Source organism: Hippocampus zosterae, chromosome 5 (genome assembly GCF_025434085.1).
Source record: "Hippocampus zosterae strain Florida chromosome 5, ASM2543408v3, whole genome shotgun sequence".
In the NCBI taxonomy this organism is placed as follows: domain Eukaryota; kingdom Metazoa; phylum Chordata; class Actinopteri; order Syngnathiformes; family Syngnathidae; genus Hippocampus; species Hippocampus zosterae.
The window spans coordinates 4,349,608-4,373,248 of NC_067455.1; the positions used below are offsets into that span (position 1 = coordinate 4,349,608).

The window sequence follows — 23,641 nt, forward strand, 5'->3', positions numbered from 1 at the left end:
CGTTTTTCTGCGGGTATTCCGCCTTCACCCGTCCGTCTCTGCGAGGGTGAATCGTGATTTGTGCACATGTTACCGTGCCATCGGCTGGGGACCGGTGCACCGTGTCCGCCGCCTCTCCAAACTCAATCAAGCACTCGAGAAAATTAATATACGGACAAATGAGGGATTTAAAAAAACAAACGATCATTTAAAAAGTCACAAATAATTCTACCCAGCTCTGTCACTGACAACCCTTGCTAGGCCAATTGCTCAGAAATCATTTTGCGTGGTCTCAAACTAGTGAATCTTAAAATGACGTGTTACACTCCGTGGTACACTCTTGTGTTTCTGAGCAAATATGTTTTAGCTGAATCTTTCCGTAAGTTTTTCATTTTCTTACATTTCAGTGTGGAAAGACTACTCAAACATAATGTGACCGTGGGTAACAAAAAATATTTAGTATACTTTTTAGGACAGGGGTGCCCATTAGGTAGATCCTGATCTACCGGTAGATCCAAGACAGGTCCCAAGTAGATCCGAGGAGTGTCGAGAAGAAAAAAAAACAAACAACCATTTGTGGGTCTTTGTACATGTTAGTAATATATTTTTTGTGTTGATATACACTGCACACTAATCAGTCTCATTTTCACAAAAAAATATTAAAAAAATAAAATAAAGCAGGTAAATCTTTAATTTGTGTGTGTGCGTGCGCGCGCCGGTAAGGGTAGATCCCGTGAGGTTAGCTGATCAAAAAGTATATCTTCGATCCAAAAAGTTTGGGCACCCCTGTTTTAGGAAACCTTAATGTTGGTTATTGTAGCGGTACTCGATGGAAAGATTTTTGTGAACCACGGGTCAGAACCAAGATATCTAAATGTGACCCAAGACTTATGCACGGTACTGTAACGTCACTGTACTGAAACTATGAAGATATGAAAATTGGATTTGTGTGGAAAAGGAGCGAGCAAATGCGTACAGGCAATAGACACTGCTTCCTTCTGCTTCATCAAGGTGTAATAATAACAGCGTAATGATCGCTACGCGTGAATAGCTAGGAGCAGTACACGAACATGAGTTTTGTTTCGTCCCAAGTGTGTGTGTGTGTTTAGTTTATTTTTCATATGCGGCAAACTTTTGAACTTCCCTCCAGGCAACTTGTGTCAATCGTAGTCTTTCACTGCCTCTGCGCTGTTCGCTGTGGCTGACTTTGCTCCGGCTGCTTTGTAAATACGTAACCCGCTCGGCCGCCTTGCACTCTGGCTTTTCACGTCTGTCCGCGCAGCCTTCATGTTGATTTCACAGCTCGGCAGCCAAACGCTTCCTTTTGACGCCGCTCACGGTTTCCTCGACACCTCGCCAGCCTCGTGTTCATCACGCGGGGCGGCCTCCTACTTGTTTTGCGGGTCTCGCTTTTCCCTCCCATTTCCTCTCACGTTTGATGTTCCGTGTGGGTAGCAACAAGGATACCACGATGCCTAGATGAGATCTATATTTAAGGACCAAAATGGTTGATTTTGTATTTATCACAACTCTAGCTTTCGAATGGAGTAAAAACAAAAAGAGCAATTTCATGTCAGAATGGCGGCGAGGAACAGATTGTCATGATGCTGTTGTATGTGTGACTCTATCATAAGAATAAAGCTGCTTTAGATATCATCCCGTGGAAGGTGTTGGGGGGTATGTGCTTATTTGAATATGTTTTTGCCTCATTTTCCTTGCATGCATAATTTATGTCTTGGGACAACAAAGGTTGCTGGCAGCGCCGGATTGGAAGTGACGGGACTGTGCTGACACGCCACCATTGCTTCCAATTTCAGGTAAAACAACACCAAACCATGGATGGATGATTTGACATACATGCTATGCATGAAGTGAACTATTTGTACTACCATTTCACATCAGCACACGAATACATGTATATCAGTAACTTTAGTGACTTTAAAGTAGGCCTCCGATACAGTGCATGAAGTGTGAACTCATTTGTGGTGAAAACTACTACACCCACACTTCTGCAAGAATTTTCAACACTTGTCTTCAATACAGCGGTATCTCGACTTACGAAGTTAATTGGTTCTGGAAGAAATGTCTTAACTAGAAAAAATTGTAAGTAGAGGTATTTTCCATGTAAATGTAAATTGGTTCCAAGGACCCCCCCCCCCAACCAATTCGGACATAAATGTTTCCTAAAGCATAAAAATCCATCAAAATATGTAACAGATATATCTTAACTTTTAACTGTGTCCTCATCGTTTTTCTCTCTCAGAAGTGGGTTTTTGCCTGGCGTTTTGTAAAGAACGGATCCAAGGATGTTTGCTTTTGACTGCTTTTAACAATCCTTCGAAAATATCCAGGTAAACATCAGCATAGTGAGCAATCGCTTGACTGGTGAACACCTTTTCTGGGTGATTTACATTTACATAAAAAATATCCGAACACCGAGGACGCAGAACACTCACTCATTTTCTCTCCCCCGCCCCCCAGGCTGATGCTAGGTCTTAGCCAATAGCAGAGCATCTATGAGTATGTTGCGTTCAGGAAACTCGGAGATGTAACTTATGGACCATACTGTATTTTATTTTATTTTTTACCTTTCGTATCTTGAAATTCCTTTCGTACCAATAGGCAATATTTTCCTGTCGAAACGTTTCGTAACTTGAAAATTTCGTATGAAGAGACACTCGTAACTTTCCAGTTTGTAATTATTTTAGGTTAACGTTGGATCCACTTGAATTCACGTTGAACACACAAGAGGCGATTTGATGCCTTGTTATCTGCTTGCGTTTGTGTTCTGTCTTTTATTGCAGCTTCACGGTGACCCTGTACTCGGGAGCAGCCGGATTCATTCAGCGCCGCGCTGCCTCTTGCCCCCTTCATTTCCCAGTTAATCTCGACGCCTCTCAGCAGGGCGGCCTCGCTTGTGTCCAAGGTGAAGTTTTCCCGAATCTGTCCCATTTCGTCTCCATGTAAATGAATATCCTCCTTGACCAGTGAGCAGCGCACTTATTTAACCTGTCGCTCTCGAGGGCATGATGCCTTTTTAGTTGCCACATAAGAGCCATCGTGGTACGTTGGAGTTGCCTTCAGTCGCTGTTTGATTTGGACCTGGTGAGTTTCACCACGCAAATTCATCATGCATAACACCAAACATGTCATGGAAGGACGTTTAATGGAATTAAAACTAAGACAAGTGCCGATCATGGTGGAAATCTCGGTTGTGTGCTTTAAATGTCAGTGATCGCTAGGTGGCGACAACGTTCTGATCATTAGACCAACTTGCTGTCAGGTCCAGGTTTTCCTCCGACCCTATAAACGCCGTTTCGAACGGCGCACAAGACCCAGAAGGCGCATTCGGGAACCAACGTACTTTTTTTTTTCTTCATCTTATTATTTTATCACAATAAGCCAAGAAGTGTGATTCATCCAAATACTGACTGCAATTGTGAATTTGCAAGAGCAGCGTGACGAGGGCCCAAGTAAAAATAACACTGCTCTGATGGGCAATTGAGAAGGCTCCCATGACAGGTGCTAAAGCTGAGATTCATGAAATTTTGAACCATCACGAATTTGACACAACATAGAAGCTCATCAAGAATAGTTGTGTACATAAAAGCATAGCCGTATAAACACACCGACTCTTGAAATATCAATATTAAGATAAGATATCCTTTATTTGTCCCACACTGGGGACATTTACAGCCTCCAGCAGCAAGAAAGTGGGTAGAAAGAAGAAAAAACAAACAAACACCGTTCAATTAAGTGCAATCAATATAAGGGATAAATCGCAGTGCTATTTACAACACATCACATCATTTCAGTTAATTATTATTATTATTATTGTTATTAATAATATCAATAATATTTTCAAACGATCACTTCTACGATTCTGCCTCGTAAACTATTTTTTTCAAACTGGCCCAAGGGTGGCTCACGTGGTCCTTGGGGGCTACTGGGTTAGTTTCAGTGGGCATCATTGTGAAGGCACTTGCGCTTCTGTTCTGAGCTGCATCACTCATCTTGAAGTCTCATTGCAAAAGAATAATTAAACAATAACTTATAGAAATCAACTTTGCGTAGGTCTTAAACAAGACTTTGGCAAGTCTGCACACATCTGGCAGCACACGCGAAGAACAAGCAGAGATTTTGTGAGAAGGAGGAGGTGGTATAAAAAAGTGGGCTAGTGGAGCTCACCACTTCCTGCACTCTAACTTTGGAACCCACTAAGGAAGAGAGAGACGAGGATTCAAACTTAGAAAGAAAAGCAGAGATTCCCACTCAAGACCACATCAAACCGACTCTATTGTCTGCATGAAACACACTGCAACGTTTATTCCTCTAAATATATACCTGTATGTGTCTCGTCTGAGATGAATGAGTACCGTATTTTAGAACTATTGCTGTTCATACCACAGACGATATTAAATTAATCTCACCACCCACAGAGTGTGAGTTTATTTTCGAGATGAAAGTAAAAACAATTTAATACAAAAATCTAGGCAAAAGCCAACATTTATGTATAACCCCCCCGCCCCAGAACTTTTCATCATACAAAAAAAATCTGCCCTTAAATTTGTTCATCTATTCACATTGTCAAAGACAGCAAGCCATTTTTAACACTTTACATTCATCAACAGTTGTTCAAAATCACAGACACACACATTTGGTGACTGATCAATATTGATTTGTGGAAAAATGTAACATTTTGCAAAGTGTGACATAAGAGGTTATGGCCCGCTACCAGGAAATTACACAAACTCTGCATAGGAAGGATGGAGCCTTGATTTGAACCCCCCCAACCAGAACTGTGAGGTGGATGCTCTAATCAGTTTTGATTAATCTGTTTGAATTAAAAACATTTCATTCTTATAGTCAACATCAATCAAAATCATTACTTTCACACAATAGAAAGCAAACACCCAGGCTGAGAAATATAATTGCTTATCCTACCATCCACAACCAATGGGTCGAGTCTTGTCAAAAGTGCACCCAACACTCAAATTAAGATTAAGATTAAGATATCCTTTATTTGTCCCACACTGGGGAAATTTACACAATTTACAAAATACCACTAATATATTGATACTGGCACACAAGTCACTGCGTGAACATGAATCTAATATTTTTTTTGCGGTTTAGTTGGTAAAGTGTTATTAAAACAGTAACAGTGGCTACCAAAGTTTAGCAACATAAAGGAGCTGCTTGTCCTCTAACTGCCTGACACTTCACATTGGACTTCTAATGTTCATTAAATTTCATCCATAACTTGGTCAAATCTGATAACATTTATTTTTTTTACAATCCCTCCCACCTGTCTTCTTCCCCCGCCGGCTCATCGGGCCTGTTGGTCGGGCCCGCCTCCCTCTTACTTCCGCCTGCCCCAGAGTCCTGCCCACCACCGCCGGCGATCTCCTCTCCCACGACACCGAAGCCAATCGGCGCTTGGCGGGGCGTTAAGTAGGCCAAGCCGCTTCCTGGTTCTCGGAAGGCGGAGCAAGGAGGAGTTTGGAGCGGGCCAGAGGAGGCAGTGTCACCGGCGAGTGGGTGGGGGCTTTGACCAGTAATGTGGACGCGACACCGTGTGACCAAGTTGTGAGCTGAAACGAAGGCTGTGGACCACGCCGGTGGATTATATTAATTTATTGAATAATTTAAATACAAACAAGCAAACAACAACATAAAACAACACGAAGAAGAAGTTGGCATTTCGAGTCGACACGAACCAGGAAGTGAGCGGTGGGAGGCGACGAGTCACCGGACAGGTGACACACAGGTGCGTGCGAACATTTCAACTCCAACAACCTTCCTTGTGTTTGAATTCATTTATTTTTTAGAGGCGTTCGTATATTGTACACGCAGCACGTATATGTCCGCGCCCGTTTCACCTCCTCCTCCTTTAGTTTCAAAGCAGGGTCACGGGAGGACTCGCGAGCGACGTCACGGGTACATTTAATATTCCACGGTAGTGGCCGTGTGCTCCGTTGCGTGATAGTTTGGAGCATACATTTATCAACCAGGTGAGAAGTAAAAGGAGAGCCAGAGAAAGATAAAGAGCGAGAGGGGGGGGGGGTCGCGGAGTCCATTTGTGTGCCTGCTAATTATAGAAGGACATGGGCTGGTATCCAAAACTTAACCTGTTCCACGCACTTAACCTGCCTGCCGTGCACACGCACGTGGAGGGGAGGGGGGGAGGGGGGGGGGTATTTTGCCACACTGCTAGTTAGTGCGTGGTCTCGCCACCATCATCCTCCTCATCACCATCCTCTTCATAACGAGGGCGCACCCTGTGTTTTGTGTACTGGCGCATGCTTGAAGGGGTGGGTGGGGAGGCCTGACATGCCAGTGGGCTTGTGTGTGTGTGTGTGTGTGTGTGTCTGTGTGTTCACAGAGGTAGATGAGGCTGGCTCGCCCCTCTGACAGACCGGCCCAACAAGCTCAACTGGCTTAGGTTTGGTTTCCCCTGCAATGGGCACACACAAACGACTTGTGTGGTTCAGTCGAGAGACGCCCATGCAGGTGCGATACCACCTCAGTTGACTTCCTCATGTCAACTCGGGTCAAAATATTAGAAGTGGTTCAGTGGTGCCGTGCAGCGCAGTTGCACACTGCTGTCACGTGCAAATCATAACAAACCGAAAGACTCTAAGGCAGGGCTCACCAACAAGTGGAACCCGAACATCCCGATTAAATCAATGTATTTATTCGCCATTTTGTTTGTTTGGAGCAAGGCTTTGTCCACTTTTTCAGCTTGAAGTAAAATCGATACTCATCCTTGGCCGTCGACATGCAGTACAATCTCATCTTTCGTATATCTGGAGCTTGAAAGCTGATTTTCGAAAGAGCGCAGAAGAAGTCCCCTTGGAAGTCGGCCTTTCTTTTTACTGTGTGTGATCATCATGGCCGCCGCCATCCAACAGCAATCAGATGCCAATGGCCGCCCGGGATAATTAGACATCTGCTTTATCTCTACCTTCCGCTGTCCTGGCGTGACCTCTATGCTTGCCTGCTTCCTTCCATTACAACGCTTCATCAACATCGTCGTCATCATCATATGTGGAGTCAGAATCAGCTTGTACTTTTCGGCAGTGCGGCCTCCCATCTCCTATTGTAGCCGAATGCGATTACAAATGGGCTAAATATAAAAACGCAGCTTCGGATAATATCTGTAATGATGTTACCGGATGTGGCTGGCTTTTTAAATTTTTTTTATATTTGATTTTTTTTTAAACTAGACCCAAACACGCATCACTTCTCCAATCCTTACATGACAAATATGAGTTGTATCATGTGAGAGTGAGTGCACTATTGTACTCGCTCAGCACATCCTTTATTTGAGGTCACAGACTTTTTAGGCTCATCAGAGTCCCCTTTTGTGGGACTTAAAAGAGATCAAGGTCATCATGGAAAAGTCTCAAAGTGAATTTTGATTTCTTCTCTTAGGTTGGAAGACAGCAGCTGACACAACCAAAGGGAGGGAGACGGAAAAGGAGCCATTCTTGCCGCTGTTTATGGACTGCAGGTAGGAATCGTGCTCTTGTCATGATTAAAGGCAGCTCATGATTATTACTATATTCATGTTGGGTGTGACATCCTCCCAAAAATGTCTTGTCATGTGAGGCTTGTTTGCAGTCAGTCCACAGCAACTGGACTGACTTTTACAGAAATGCTCTTTGAGTGTGTCAAGTGTGTCCTGAAAAGAAAGATGATAAAGAGCAGCGTGTCTAACTTTGTGCGTAGGTGAGCAAATGCTGATGTTCACTGTGCACTCAGTACATTAAAAAAAATATATTGGGAAAAAAAAAGAAATGACTGTAGAATGATTGCAATGTATTTTTAATGTTTCGGGCATTTTTCATTATTTTGAATATGAAAAATGTTTATTTTTATTCATCAGTACCAGCGATTCTCAGCTCCTGCCTTATCCTACTACAAGAAAAAAAAAACATAAAAACGTCCTTGGCAATGAGTTAATATTGCTTAGTTATTCAAGTGTGAATGGAATTATTCAATATAATGTGAAATTATTTCTATAATTGTAGTTATACTGATGACTTTTAATTAACAGCTAATCCTCTACGAAATTCCTATTCTGGATCACGATCTGGCACCAGGGCGTTTTATGACTTGAGATGTTTTGCGGCCGACGCTAAGATGTTACTCGAGTTGACATTTTGACGTCGTTCATATTTTGTCAGTCTTGACTCCAACCAGGAGTTGGCTCACTCACACCGCACCTGTCCTCGTTTGCACTGACCCCCCCACTCCCCCGACATGTTCATTCCAATTACATTTACAGTCAGGACCTCACACTCAGTCGGAACTTGTAAAAGCAACATGTCAGACATTTCGTATTTGCACACATTCGAACCCTGTGTAAGGAGCTCCCTCCTCTTTTTATCACCTTTATTTGATCTTATTTTTTTGTTCAGTTTTCAATATCATTAGTCTTGGGACTTCCTGGGCTGACCTGCGACCTCAGGCATTGTAATTCATGACATCATACTATGTGGAAATATGTGTTGGTCCTACAATTAAAAAAAAAATTGTATTCCTTGAAAACTCAACTTTAAAAATATGCTACAATAATCGCAATAACCCCCCCCCCCCCTCCAATCAAATAATATTAAACCACGGCCACCCATCTTGTTGCTGAGCAGCAAATGTGTGATTTCACGCTGGGGATGAGCTGTGAAAAATCTTTCTTGGCCTTCTCTGTAAATTATGCTGGCCACACACAAATGCAGCCATCAAAGTGACGTGTCAATGCCATGCCAAGTAGGCGGGGCTTCTGTCATACACGGGCAGGGCTGCCTGGAAGGGGGGAAAGAAAAAAAAACACCACGTCGGGCCTGCAGAGATGGACAAAGTGGTGGAGCGCTTGAATATTTCATAGGCAGCCTGGAAGTTAACTCCTGTGTGGTTTGAGCGCAGCCCACGCTCTCGGCTTTTAAAAGACGCTCCAGGAATTGAGCCAAAAACTACACTCGCACTTTTATGAGTACGGTATGCTCAACTTCAATGATCCCCGAGGTTTGATTGACAGTTTAAAAAGCTTCACATTTAGCTAATACGGTATGCGACGTTGTCATATTGCAAACACCCAGCAGTGACGGACTGAGAGTTTCGTCAGCATTTGACCCGCTTAGTGACGATTGAATTGACAGAAGAAAACGTGTTTCCTTCGTTGCTTAGTCTCTTATTTATTTATTTATTTTGGGGGGGGGGGGGGTTGCTCGTCGTTCGTCAGTCAATCGGATGTCCGTCAGTGATGGACTGACTGAATGCCCATGTCTTTCTTTGACATAAATGGTCAGTGTGAAAAAGAGCCAAAAGGACCACAGCGCCATCTACGGTAGCGGAGGCCAACGCGTTTCGGCCAATATTTTGAAGGAATCCATGAATTGTTTCAGCATTATTTATTCACGGGAAAGGAGAACCTCTGACACTTCTGAAGTCTCGCTGCCTCGTAAATGTTAAACTAAGCAGATGAAATGCGTCTTGCCGGATTTGTGCCAAAGCGTGGCTGAAGCTCAACCTCGCGTGGATGATGTCCTCTTCTTCTTAAGACAGGGGTGTCCAAACTTTTTGCCAAGGGGGCCAGATTTTATGTGGTAAAATGTCGGGGGGCCGACCTTGGCTGACATTCTTTACATTGAACAACAATATTGTTCAACAAATTTTAGTAAGCCAGTCTGTTTCACATTTCCATTTTTATTTTAATTTCAACAATCTTAAGAATTTATTTTGGTTCATTTGAAACAGGAATTTGAAATATGAAATATCAGTCAATATAAACACGGAGTGATGTCTTGTTAACTCGTGAGTGATGCCCTCTAGTGTCTAAATGCTATTACTCATTTAGTGAATGCTATTACTCATTTAGCCACTAGAGGGAAGCAGTACTCTATGAAACATCACTCCCCAGTCTACGAGACCTCAGTCAATGCAACACGTGTTCCATTGCGCCCAACCTGCGGGCCAGACGGCACTGATTTTATGACGGGGGCCGAGGGCCGGATGAAATTCGACCGCGGGCCGGATTTGGCCCGCGGGCCGGACTTTGGACATGCCTGTCTTAAGACAACAAACTCCATTTTGCCTCACTTGTTTTGAAAATGTGATCGATTGACAATCGGTTCCCAAATAACAACCGAGTGAGGCGCGTGAAAGCATCTCGCTGAGTAAAAGCGTGTGCGGGTGTGTGTACGCGCTTCATGGTGTAACAAAGCATGTGATCCTAGCGCTGCTAGCGTGTGACTGGTGACTACCATGTGTCTGTGGCGTGGTGAAAGGTGGTTTCGAATGGAGGGCTTCCAGCAACACCGTATATGCACAAACTCCCATTTCTCATCCTTTCGACTTTCTCGTCATGATGTTACGTCAAAGGCGTAGTTGAGCAATCAATTGGTGGAAAAGTTTTCCCTCATCTTTTCGGCTCATTCATTCCTGCTAAGTAAGCAAAGTCCGACGGATGATGCATTCTCAACAGGTGCTAGTTGTGCGTGTGTGTGTATGTGTGGTCAGTCCACTGTGCTACAGTTGATTCTTGCCCCCACTCGACATGTGTCAATAGAGGAAGTTGTGCGTGTGCCATTTCCTCATTTTTAGTCACGGGGCGCCGCGACAGCCTCGGAGGTCCCTCCCGCGTTCCCGAGCGCGGCGCACTCCTTTGACTCCTTCCGCGGCTTGTGATTCAACTCTTCGAGTAAGACAGACCGACGCTTATCATAACGGCGTTAGCTTCAGGGAAAGTGAAAAGACAGAAACACCCAGGCGTAATGAGCAAGACACCCCCACAGTTGAAAGTGACCCCCCCCCAAACCCCCCACGCCCCACTTGAGGTCACATGTGGAAGGGGAACTCCACCGAGCCGCACTTGGTCCTCTTTCGGAGGAAGAAAAACCCCCATTGAGTGCCTCCGTTCATTGTGCTGATAAGGGGGTGAGAAATATCGGCATTATAATGAACGACACGTTCATTACTGTACAATGTTAGCGTGCTTCCTTCAAATATTTCTATTGTTGTTGTCCATGTTGTCCAAGATCACACTTGATGGGCATTTGGACATTTCAGCATGACGTGAAATATGAATATTCTCCTTCGTGCAGTGTCAGCAACATCCCGCCGACTAGTGAAAACTCGTTATTGTGCTACGTCGCGTTGGCTCACTTCATTTGCGCGTGACAAGCTGCAAAATGTCACAACCGGGAATGGGCATTGTCGTCGTTGAGTGGTTGTTTGTTGAATGGGTTCATGAAATCTTTCAAAAGCAGCCATTTTCGAAGAAGAGAGCCTCTGGCGTGAAAGCCAATTTGAGCCATTCTGACTGATCTTTCAAGGCTCACAGGAAATTGTTTTATGTAAACACAGAAGCTCATCACATGCAAAAAGTTCGTTTTTCAGTAATCTACAGTAAAACATCCAAAACGCCTATTTTGGAGCCTCTGAAAATGCAGAAAAGAAGCGTTTTGTGAAAAAGATATATTTCATACCCAACTGTGACTTTGAAGCTAAGTCTGGGATAGGCTCCAGCACCCCCCGCGACCCTAGTGAGGATCAAGCGGTACGGGAGATGAATGAATGAATGAATGTATGTATCTCAAGAAATCACTGTATGCGTCAATGTTTACGTTTATTTTAGTTATTTGCTTTATTGAAGAAGTTTTCCCAGCAGTAAATCCGCAATCGCACAATCGTCGGTGAAACATCGCACTGATACGATATTGTGAATGCTGAGATAATTCTTTCTCCCACCAGCGCGACACCCCCCCCCCCCCCCCCCCCCCACACACACACAATTAGTCAGCCGTACGGTAAGTTCCTCCTTTACGGACGCAATTCACGGATTGACAGGAAGCGCCTGCTCTTTACCGAGCCCGCTATCAGTGTCTCCTCATGAAGGTGTGACGTCGCACTTTGTGTGCTCCGATCGACTCTCTGCTGACTTGGCGTAGCGCTCGCCATTTCAGGTATCGCTCCATCGCGGCAACCGCTCGACCACCTTGAGCGAATGCAGGAAAAGGAAACTGATCGCGATCACTTAGCTTTGCGGCGTTTGTTTTTGTATGTATGTGCGTGCGTGCGTTTGCGACATGTTCTTGTTAAATGAGTCAGTTGACTTGTAAGGATGACGGCAGCAGTTGTTGAGACCCTCCCAGTGATGTGGCAACTTGTTGTAACATTTCACGGCCACGTTGGCTTGAAAATGTCCTTTTTCAGTTCACTCTGTCACGCCCTTTAGTTGTCGACGTTGATAACTGCGATGATAAATCCAGGCGGTATCGGATTATCAGCAAGCACCTGGGCTTCGGAAAAGGAAGGGTCATGCTTCCAGTCCTGCGGCGGATCATTGTCAAACAGCAAAATGCTAATGCGCCCCTGAGCAAGGCATACTCCCACTGCGCTCTCTTGTGTGTTGTTTGCGCAGCACAAACATACAGCGGAATATGCATTGAATTTCCTCTTCGGGGATTAATGTGCATATTCAGTCCAAATTGCATTTGAATGTGTGTGTATGGAAACGCATCGAAATGCTTGCTGTTGCATTTTGCAACTTGTGTCTACAATTTTGAGGAATCTACTTTCGTATGGCAGTGTTGAACACGTCGCGAGTAGTGTAGACGGATTCGCCGCGTGAAACGAGGCGTATTCTCACTCTAGCAACTAGTCGACGAACTAGTCAACTAACTTTTTGCTGTGAATGTACTGTTGTACGTTGACAACCCTCAGCCATGTTTTTTTTTTTTTTGCGGCGTCACATGCTGTTTAGGTTGTTTGATCACGCATTTATTATTCTTATTTTTTAATATATATTCAAATGAATGAAAGTCAGCATTTTTTTTGGACTTAAATGTCTGTTTAAATATACTGAAATGTTTTTAGTAGTCTGTATTTTCTCAGTGGAACCTCGAGAGTTGAGCGCCGTTAACAAAAAAATTATTATTATAATTTTTATTTTATTATTATAATTATCATAATAAAATAAATTATATAATTTATTTAAAATAATAATTATATAAAATATTAATAAAAAATATTATATCATTATATTATTATAATTTATAATTATTATAAATTATTATTTTAATATTAATCGATAAATCGCCAAATCGAATCAAATAAACATTGATATTCACCTCCTTTTATTCAAAAAGGGGACATATTTTGAAATTGACAGTGCAGAAAATGCATAAACACAAATTGATTCTGATCCAGTTCCTGGTGTTGTCCGCAACATCCATAAAAAAAAGTCGGCAAAAATTGTCGCTCGTTGTTTTCCAAAGTAAAAGCAGATGTTTGCAAATGTCTCATTTTCGAGAACAAAGAAAATCTGGCTGCTTTCATGGGACTACATGGGAGAATGTTTACTGTTGAGAGGCTAAAACTCGGAGGATGTGAACACATTTAAGTCTCAAACTGATGACTCCGTTCTCAGAATACTTGTCAATTAGTTTTCATAATTGACTAGTTGTCCATTAATCAACTAATTGTCGCCTCAAGCCATACTTTTAAGATGCTCATATTGCTCATGCTCCAGCGAGCCACCAGATCCTTTCCGATGTCACAGTTGGTTAGTGATCGTCAGTCTTTGTCCTTTTTCACAATCACCCTAATAAAAACAATCAAAACTAGTCATTTCCCAAGCTCAAGTCCTACACAATTTGCTAACCTCATGCACGGAGATTGTTAGTGCCGTTTTTTTTTTTTCCCAGAAGACTTTTTGTTGGGTTCCAAGGTTGTCAAATATCGCACATCGCTGCAAATCATGGCTAGAATTCATTCGTGCACTGCAGTCATGCCGAGTTAAACAGGATGCCGTTTGGGTTGGGACTCATCAAATCAAAACCACACATGGAGAAATCCAGTTTTTGTCAAACGCGTTAGCTGACGTCACATGTCGAATTGGATTCGCCCACACATCCTTGAACACTCTCTCTCAATTTTGCCCCAAAATGCGCTTGGTCGGAGCGGCAGAAAGCGATGGCGACGTTGCTAATATTGACGCACTTCCGCTGCGACATGCGCAAGAAATTTTGCGTGGCGGCGGCGTGTTCGCCCGCCTCTCTGTCGGCGGCGGTTGCTCTCCCTTCTCCATTGGCCCTGAAACGCAACTCTTTGCTGAGCGCTCTTGTTTCACGTCTCCTCCCCGACACAGATTGTCGGAGGCCCCTTCCGACGAGATTTTCCTGTTTTAACCATCTTGTCTTCTCTCTCCGCATTATCTCCCCGAGCATCTTGACGCCCACTCCTCCCGTCTCCTCCCCCGTAAACGCACTTTTCTTGTGTGATTTCTAAGAACGTGTTCATGCACTCCTACATGTCGTTCAAAATCACAGACGCTTCCTTTTTCCAACCTGTCTTCCTGCGCTTTCTTCTTTTTTTTGTGTGTGTGTCTTTTTATTGTGGCAAGTGTGGCAGAAATCACACACACACACACACACCAAGTCGTGCTCTCAAGTGATATCCAATGCAAGAGCTGTAAGTTGATTTATTTAGCCGTTATTTCTTCAGTTCAGATCCTCAGCTGCAATGCCGACCTGGCAGACGACAGAGTGCAACAACGCGAATTGAAAGCAAATATAAATATTAAAGCTGCACGATCATGGCCGATCCCGATAATTTGGATCTATTGTAGTCATGAATAGTAATCATAATATAATAATAATGATATAATAAAAATAGTTATTCATCATGTTAGATTTTTTTTTTTTAAAAAGCTCATTCAGTGGCTATTTTCATTCCTTTTTTTTAACCGTACCATGTGCGTTTTTTTAAAAAAAATACATAAAGATGTACCTGGGATGAAACGCCTGGATTCTTAAAAAGCATGAAGAAAAACATGTTTGGCATTGAATGAGATCATTCCTGCTTTTCAACAGGCAATTTGTGCCAAGTGAACCTTTCAAACCAAGATATTGCCATTTTAGGATACATGTTAAATAGTTCAAAACGCTAAATTTATTTCCCCACGGCTAACAGAATAAATAAGCTACAGTGCTGTCCCTATTTTTTTACTTTAAATTTTCAAGTTACGAAACGCCTCAACAGGAAAATATTGCCTCGTTACAAAAGAAAATGTCAAGATACGAAAGGTTAAAAATACATTTATGGGCTGCAACTCTCAGCTCCGACTTTCCTGAACGCAACATACTTACTGCTGCTCTGCCATTGGCTATTACGGAGTATCATCCTGGCATCCCATTGGCTAAGAGGAACCTCGAGCGTATGTGTCTATATGTGATAGATGGATATGTGTCTTTAAAGCATCCGATAGTCTCATTTATTGTGCAATAATCTAATTGCAACATGTATTTGTTACATATTTTGATGCGTTTTTACGCTTCAGGAAACATTTCCATCTGAATTTTGGGAGGTTTGGAACGGATTAGAGCATTTGCATGGAAAACGTGTCTCGACTTAACAAAACCTCCTAGCGAAGACATTTCTTCCATAACCAATCGATTTTGTAAGTAGTGATACTACAGTATTATCTTTTTAACGCCACATGCGCCGAATTTGCAACAGGTCTAGACAACGGATGTTGATCCCTTCGGAGCCACTCGCTCCTCATCTCCATTCTTCTCTTGATATGACTCACCCGTTGGACGGATGAGAGCGAATTGAGGCTGTTGCTGCAGCCGTGCTTGTTATTTGGGCAGCTTCATTCATCAAGCCTTCATGCGTTGCTTCCCTGGTGCTTGACTGATGGCCATTTTTCAAAAGGGAAAACGCACAAACCTAAATTCGATGATGGTTTGGTCTGTAACGTGTCAAAAACGGGCAAAGATGTGGCTCATTGTTTCCCAGAGTAAAAGCAGATGCTTGCAAATGTCTCATTTTTGATTAAAAACAAAGATCAAATCTCTGCTTTCATGGAGAACTACAGAAATGTGCAGCATATTTACTGTTAAGAGGCTGAAATTCGGAGAATTGGGACAATTTGAAGAGAAACGACGTCTCTAAATCAGTAGTTGTCATCTGCTGTCGCCCGAGGAGGCCCTGCGTTTTCCTTTTCTCTCACGTCAGGGCCAACTTTTATTGAACAAAAAAAGAGCAAGTTTTGTGTCTAACCAGCCATTGACAGCACATGCGTAATACATTTTATTTGACAAAAGCGGTTTAAAATGACTTTTGTTGTGCCGCCAAAGTTATATCGCTCGCCATGACGTCCGAGAGCCGAAGGCTGAGCTCCACTGTTTTTGTCCACCAAGCAAATGAGTGGCTCAAACGCGAGACAACTCCACTTCCTGTCGCTGAAATTTTAGTTTCACGCAGAAAAATCAAAATAAGATTGCACGTCTTTTTTTTTTAAATTAGCTGTTTCCAATTCCTCATCGATTTATTGTCGCACCTCCAAATGTCCTCGTACAAAAGTGTAACTCACGGGTGCCCAATGTAAGGCCCGGGGGCCAGATCTGGCCCGCCACATCATCTTTTGTGGCCCCCGAAAGCAACTCAAACATGGCTACTTCCATGATTTTTGCTAAAATATGTACTGTACCAAAATTTCAAATTCTCAAATCTAATAAATAAGAGAGACATTGTCAGCATTTTCTTGTTGCCAAACACCTCATTGCAGTAACTTAAACAATAGTTAAATAAACTGTTATTCTTGATTTCAGTCATAATGGCCTTCCAAGGGAAACGGTAGCTGAAATGTGGCCCGCGGCGAAAATGGTTTTGACACCCCTGGACTGTCACTTCTTTGCACTGACACATGCGTAGTAACTGTAACACACACACACAATATATATGAGGACGTCACTCACGAGTGGGCGGGGCCTAGAACCGGCGCTCGTGTGTTTGTGTGGTGGTGGGATCTTGGCGTGAGCCGTGGCAGTGAAATAAATAATGTCATGTGTTAGAACTAAGACCACAGTCTCGCACGCGCACACACACACACTTGCACACACACACTTTTGATGAGGACGTGACACAAATGAGCCTTTAAATGTCCATGGTTGAGTCTTGATGAATTCCTGGTGGCTGGATGCAAAGAGAACAAGTGGAACTTGAGTGTGTTTTTTTTTTTTTTCTTGGTGGTCTCAAATGCGGTGCCCTCAAAGGAGGTTCTTGCGAGTCAAGTGTGCGGTGCTGGCCTCTCCTGTCACCCCCCCCCCCCCTCCGCCCCCCTCCACACTTGCTCCCTCCTCCCTTCCTCTTCCTCCGAGGTGTCCCATGAAATCGCCCCTTTCACTACCCCCCCACCCTCCCTAAACAAGTCAAGTGTAAAGAGTCTGTTTGGCTCTTTGACGCAGGAGAGACGAGCCATGAGAGGAGGACGAGCGTGCGGAGGACAAACGGTAACGAGTAGCTTCTTCATGTCGCTTTTGCCTCCGCTTAGGTCGATTTGTCGTGAGCGACGGCGGCTGTCGACGTGTGTTGGTTATGTAGAGGAGGGGGCTTCCTTTACCGTACTGTGTGAGCAATGAGTTCTTGTTCGAGTAATACTTGAGCTGCGTGGGATTGACGTGGAGTAATGTTAGGCTTTTTTTTTTTTTTTTTTTTAATTGAATGACAGTTCCCTTCTCAAGAATGTCAATCATAACCGTCATAACTTTCAAGAGAGCACAGACCTGGTTCAAAACGACTACAAAAAAGTGGTCGGGCAGTTTTTCTGCCAGTATGTTAGTAGGGCACTTCCACTTTCTATAGTGTGAGGAGGATCGCTACTTTTTGGGGGGTGTAATGCATGAAATTGTTGATGATGACATCAGAATACCGTTTTTTTCTTCTTTAAAAAAAAAAATTCGGATTGGAGGGAGTCGTTTCACTGTGACTCAAACGGCAAAATGATCAAATGAAAATCTTCCCAAAAAAGTGTGAAAATTTGTGCAGTGCTTGAGGTTGTACATGTTAGCAGGTCACTTTCTGCTCCATGGAAGACCGCAGCATTTTTTACATTATTTTTTTACTTTAGGACATGAAATTATTCCAACTTGACTTGCTTATGAACATGAGAATAACTCATTTTAATCACGAAAAAACAAAAAACGTTTGCAGGTTGATTTCTGGTTCAAGGTGCGTTATCCCACTTGGCGAAGAGTTTTTACATTTTGTGAAGACGCAACACGGACTTTGAAGATGATGTTTAGCTGGTTGATAGTGACTTTCTAACAAAAAGAAAAAAAATACTCACCGCTTCGTGGAAATTGTCTACAGTAGGAATTCTGGATTTCGACCATTTCAGAAAAAAAAGACATTAAAACTTGGTGCAAGGTGAGGTGTTTCATTGATCAAAATATAAGGTTTTCCTGATTGATGGAGGATGATGTTAGACAGAAGGACTGGACCGTTTTTTAATTTTGGGGTCGCCTGAACCGCACTGTTGTCACTGAAATTGCAAAACGCTGGTTGTGCATCGTAGCAGGTCACTTCCTGGTTTACGGACAATGGCGTAAGATGACCAGATCGCACCATTTCTAACTCTGGAAAAAGTGGGCAATGGTTCCTTCATGAATTAAGGGACCAAAAAAAGAGCGGTTGCGTTCCTGAAAAACAAACCGAGATGCAAACATTGCGTTGCGCTATTTGCTCGAGAACAAAAGTCCATTTGCAATGTTGGACTCGACCATTTGGAGATGATTGGGATGTTGGTGGGGTGTTTCGACCGTGGCACCTTTGAGGATCTAAATTTACCAAACCTCATTATTTATTTTTCAAGTTGTTTGTTGTTACATTTGATCATAATACAATCGCAATAGGCGAGAATGTACCATTTGCATGGTGGGGGGGGGGGGGGGGGGGCACATAAGAACGCTTCCACTGTGACTCAAGCCGCCCGAAATAAATTCCTCTATCTGGATGAAGCCGTTTCACGTTTTCTTCCTCGGAACAGGCGCCGCGGCGTTTCTAGGAAATCGGTTTTGAAGTCCTTGTGTAATCTCGACATAATAAACAATTAACGCGCTCGGGCGGAAGTCACAGATATAGGAGTAGTAAATAAGCGATATTGTTGTGAAAGCGGCCTCGAGTGAAAATAAAAAAGGGAAAAAAAAAAAGAAAACACACACACACACACGTACTCATACGCTAGCACATTGGAAAACATGTGACATCAGACCTCATAAGAGCATTTCTCCCTCTCGGCCGCGCTTTTCTCCGAAGAGCATAAAGTCACTTTTTCCCCCCGCTCATGTTGGAGCTTGATATAATTGAGGTGGACTGGGAAAACTTACTTAAGAACTTTAATGGAAAACAAGAGCCATTAGAATAACACTCGTAGTTCCGCACGCATACACTGCCTGTGTGTGTGTGTGTGTGTGTGTGTGTGTACATTGGGATTTTTGATTTATACACACACACTGTGACCCCTTCTTTTTTTTAAAAATTTTTTTCTTTTCAAATGCAAAAGTCACGTGCACGTTTTGCTCACTTTCCCGCTAGTTACGCTGCTCGTGGACCCTCATGAAGTTTCCCTCCCAAAATACATCTCCTGTTCAATTTTCACTCTCTATTTGCGTGGCGTGGAGACCCCCCAGCGGCGAAAAACAACCATGATGAAATGCTCCGTATTCTACGAAGAGGCCCTGAAAGTAACGACTTGATGAGAGGAAGCCAGGTTGCATAATGAAAACAGGCGAATGAACAAAGACTCACCCCGGAGCTCAACTCGCCCAGATATTTGCGGCAAAGGAATAACGGATAGTATCGAAAAGCAGCGCGAGCGGTTGGTGGCCGCTTGAGAGTGAACATTCTTGATATGGACTATAGGTTTGGCGGAAAATGAAGATAAAAGGCACACCAAAAGTCAAATTTAATTGAACTGCGGTTCCCCGAAACACAATTAACATGAAGAAACCGGTTCGGGTAATAATGAATATGTAACCAGAGGTGCGTTGTGACATTTAAGCCAGCGGTTGTGTTTTTATCCTCTTGCGGTATCAATGTCTGTACCGAGAAGCGCGCCGGTTCATACAGACAAAAGAGTCCATATTTTGTCTTCGGTTTCATGTCTTGAATCAACAACAACAACAACTTGCGATTTTTTTTTTTCCGAGTGTGCTTTAAGGGACGCCACGTGATGAGGGCAAATTAGCCGTGATGCATCTTGATGTATTTGAACGCGTCCGGGACAGGAAATGTCATGCGGGCTCCTCCGAAAACCCCCCTCGTTGTACCTTACTTTAATTCATCTGAAATTGCATTCTTTCCATTGACGTGCATTTGAAGAAAAGGGGAAAAAAATATATTTCCCCGGGTACGAATTGCAATTGTCATTTTAATGAGTCTCGTCAGGTCGTATGGGGGCATCCCGTTTTTCAGAAGCGGTTCGGAAATGTCGTATAGAACGTATATTTCGGCGTAATTATAACAAGGTGCGGCAGGATACATTGTGAAGGAAGAGTGTAGCGGATGTTTAGTTGTTATGAAATAATTTCCTTTATGTCACATTGAACTCAAGCTCATCGTTTAATGATTGAGTCCCTGATGTTTATTGTCCCAACGTTTTTACCAATTGGTTTCATAAAAACAAAAAGAGTAACCAGGATTGGTCGTGACAAGGCAGACTCTGACATTTAAACCTTTTGGAGTGGTGAGCCAAGTTGTGGCTGCCCCCCCACCCCCTCCCTGTGTATTCCTGGTATAATACGTAAAGTTTTCATGATTATTTCATATTCATCCATCCATCCATCCATCTAATCCATCCATTTAATCCTGAAAGAGTAAACTATTCCTGAGTACTTCGTGTCATGTGTATATTGGATTAAATTATGACTTCCTGACTATGGCTGTGTACTCGCCTCACTCAAACCAAAGCATTGCAATTGCACAAATTAACATTGATGCTTCAAAGAACAAATCAATTATAAAGTTAGTAAAATATTTACCGACAATGTGTCCGTCCCCGGCAGCGCAGTGTGTTGGCAAACGCCACGTAGTGGCCAGGTTTTGCAGAATGAAGCATTTCAGTTTCAGTGTTGCTATTTCATTGGTGCTTTTATTCCATTTGAAGGCAGACTTGTGTACAATATTGCAAGTTTGCAGGTCACCATGCTAACTCAGAGCTGCCGGTCTCCATTTTGATGAAATATTAACACACACTGACCGCATTCCGTATTCTGACAAGTGTTACGACATGAAGGACATGGCGGCGTAACGCGTGTTGGTGCGAGTGGTCTCCGACAACATCTCTTTCTATGATGAATAAAGTACTAGTTAGCGCAGTTATGTTCCGCATATTACTTGACGGAATAATCGAGCAAGAAACCTTCTTTTTGTGTCGCCGCACTTGTTTCTCGCCATCATTTTGTGTTCCCACTGTCAGTGACGGCGAGCGGGCTAACCCAAGCTAGCGACATCGGGCCTAGCCCATTTTGTGTCACCGCATTTGTTCCTCGCTGCCATTTTGTGTTCCCACTGCCAGTGATGGCGAGCGGGCTAACCCAAGCTAGCGACATCCGGCCTAGCCCATTTTGTGTCACCGCATTTGTTCCTCGCTGCCATTTTGTGTTCCCACTGTCAGTGATGGCGAGCGGGCTAACCCAAGCTAGCGACATCCGGCCTAGCCCATTTTGTGTCACCGCATTTGTTCCTCGCCATCATTTTGTGTTCCCACTGTCAGTGATGGCAAGCGGGCTAACCCAAGCTAGCGACATCGGGCCTAGCCCATTTTGTGTCACCGCATTTGTTCCTCGCTGCCATTTTGTGTTCCCACTGCCAGTGATGGCGAGCGGGCTAACCCAAACTAGCGACATCGGGCCTCCCCCAAAAGTGTATCCCGGTGGTGGTTTTTCCTTTCTTTCATCACATCCTGTTTTGATGATTAAATGTTATTTGGTCGAAAGTGAAAATGTGCTTTTGGAAGCCCAAAAGTGGCCTGGCATGCTTAAAATTAATTAACTTAGCAGTGCGTAGCAGCCAGGGTTCAAAACACAGCCTCGGCAACTTGGATATGTATTGTATTTTATCGGTTGTTTGTCTTAAAATCAGCCGAAGTAATGGTTTCGAAGGAAACTGATTCATTTTGTTCTTCTTCTTTTTATTTATTTGTTTGTTTTTTTAATATACGTAATGACTAGCCAGCACAAGTTCTGCCTTGACAAAGATAATAAAGCACAACTTTTAAGGGAGCTGTGAAAATAATTTGTCACCATCCATTGAGAAGCTCGGTTGTTAAAAAAACAAAACAAAACATACAAACAAACAAAAAAGGATTGCAGATAAAAATGTACCTTTTTGTTTTGGTCTGTCACTCAACACTCAGCATGGTCAGCTAATATGTGGCGGCCATTTTGCTGGGCATGTTTGTATGCGCAACAGCAACAAAGAGTTAAAAACAGCCAGCAAGAACAAATCTTTTGTTTGCCTAAAATTGCTCTTACCAATTTCCGCCCCCACACCTCCCACCCCCCATGACTTTCGACACGATACGGCACGCCCTGTCACTGCCGTACTATGCATGATAATATTTCACCGAAACATAAATATGTAAGCTACAATTTAATCAACTTCCTTCCTCAGTCAAGCACATGAAAAGGCTTTGGGGTAAAAAATAAGGCAGGTTGATGTCATTTAGTTTCTGGTTTTGGCTGTTTATTGCTTTTTAGAGCGAGGCATCAATTTCCATGTTTGAAGTCTTGTATTGTACCTTTCAAAATGTTTGTGTTTTGGCGTCAAATGACTCATGGCGCCAAAATGTGAGTTTTGGCGCTTTGACTTTGCCCAGACTTTTTTTTGGAGGGGATTGTTAAACCGTCAAGTGTCGTTCTTTGTTTGGAAGTTTTGCTTCCGGACTAACCTGTTGAGATATAATTGATTATTGATTTGACTGAAGAGCCCATAGTTCTGCCATGGCCGGGATACGGCCTGTTGAACTTGTTCCGAATACGTTGGCGAGCAGCTGACATTTATCGGAATTGGATGGTTTAGTAATCGGGGGCACGTAGGCGGCCGTCTATGTACCCGCGGGTTGGGGGGGGGGGAGGGGTGTCTCAGTCACTTTTGATCGCAGCAGGCCAAACGAGCAAGCCGACGTACGTGCCGAACAGGATGAACGCTTGAACATGACACTTAGAAAGAGAGGAGAACTTTCTGGTTGCTCATCTGAGGCGAGGAAAAGGAAGTAGGAGCAAGTGCTTTGAAAGAAGAGCAAAAAAGATGGATGCCATGAAATGCTTACCGCCGAGGCCTTTAAAGACAGGAAAGGTAGGATTTTAGGTTCTTTTTTTTTGTTTGTTTTAACACGGTCTCAGTACATGTGGACTAACAAGGGGCCGCCAGCTGCAGAATATTGTGGGGAGCTTGATTTCAAAAAGGTAAAAAAAGAAACCAAAACTGTATATCGGGTCGTCCTTCACTATCAAGGTTCATTTTTGCGGGTTCAGCGCATTGTATCTTTTTTTTTTTTTTAAATCATACTTGTAGTGCAGATTATTCACGTATTTTGCCATAATGATTTTCCCACGCGGACTGTTAATGCAGACGTGAGCTCAAGCCGGAAGGAAATTGCATAAAAGACCAAAACGTTTTTGATCATTTCACATTTAAAAAAAATAAATAAATAAAAGGAGCCCAACTGCAACGTTCCTCCAGCAAAGTAAAACTGGCTTCGGTTGTAAAATGTCTACCCTGATGGACACATCGTGAACCAATTTAATATAGCCTACTGCCACTTGTTTGAATGAATAGTAAATTCATAGCAGGCAGTCAGCATAAAAGAGAGATC

General features: G+C 43.2%; 1 protein-coding gene and 1 long non-coding RNA gene across 4 annotated transcripts in view; one reads left to right on the forward strand and one right to left on the reverse strand.

The window, feature by feature from the left end:
* LOC127600698 (uncharacterized) overlaps positions 1-2,663 on the reverse strand; it is a 135,198-nt gene extending 132,535 nt beyond the window's left edge. Inside the window, exon 1 of the long non-coding RNA XR_007962402.1 lies at positions 2,596-2,663. This is a non-coding gene — a long non-coding RNA (uncharacterized LOC127600698). The remainder of the gene's footprint in view (positions 1-2,595) is intronic.
* Positions 2,664-5,390: 2,727 nt separating this feature from the next.
* The window catches only part of zbtb7b (zinc finger and BTB domain containing 7B), a 28,292-nt gene continuing 10,041 nt past the window's right edge, over positions 5,391-23,641 (forward strand). Inside the window, exons 1-2 of one of the 3 annotated variants that reach the window (XM_052065133.1) lie at positions 5,391-5,746; positions 7,414-7,492. Coding sequence is in view for 2 of the 3 variants with exons in the window: in XM_052065130.1 (XP_051921090.1) it covers positions 23,074-23,121 (48 nt within the window). In the remaining variant the exon portion in view is untranslated. Of the gene's footprint in view, positions 5,747-7,413; positions 7,493-17,153; positions 17,277-21,567; positions 23,122-23,641 lie in introns of those variants that run through there. The other 2 variants (XM_052065131.1, XM_052065130.1) reach the window with 2 other exon arrangements.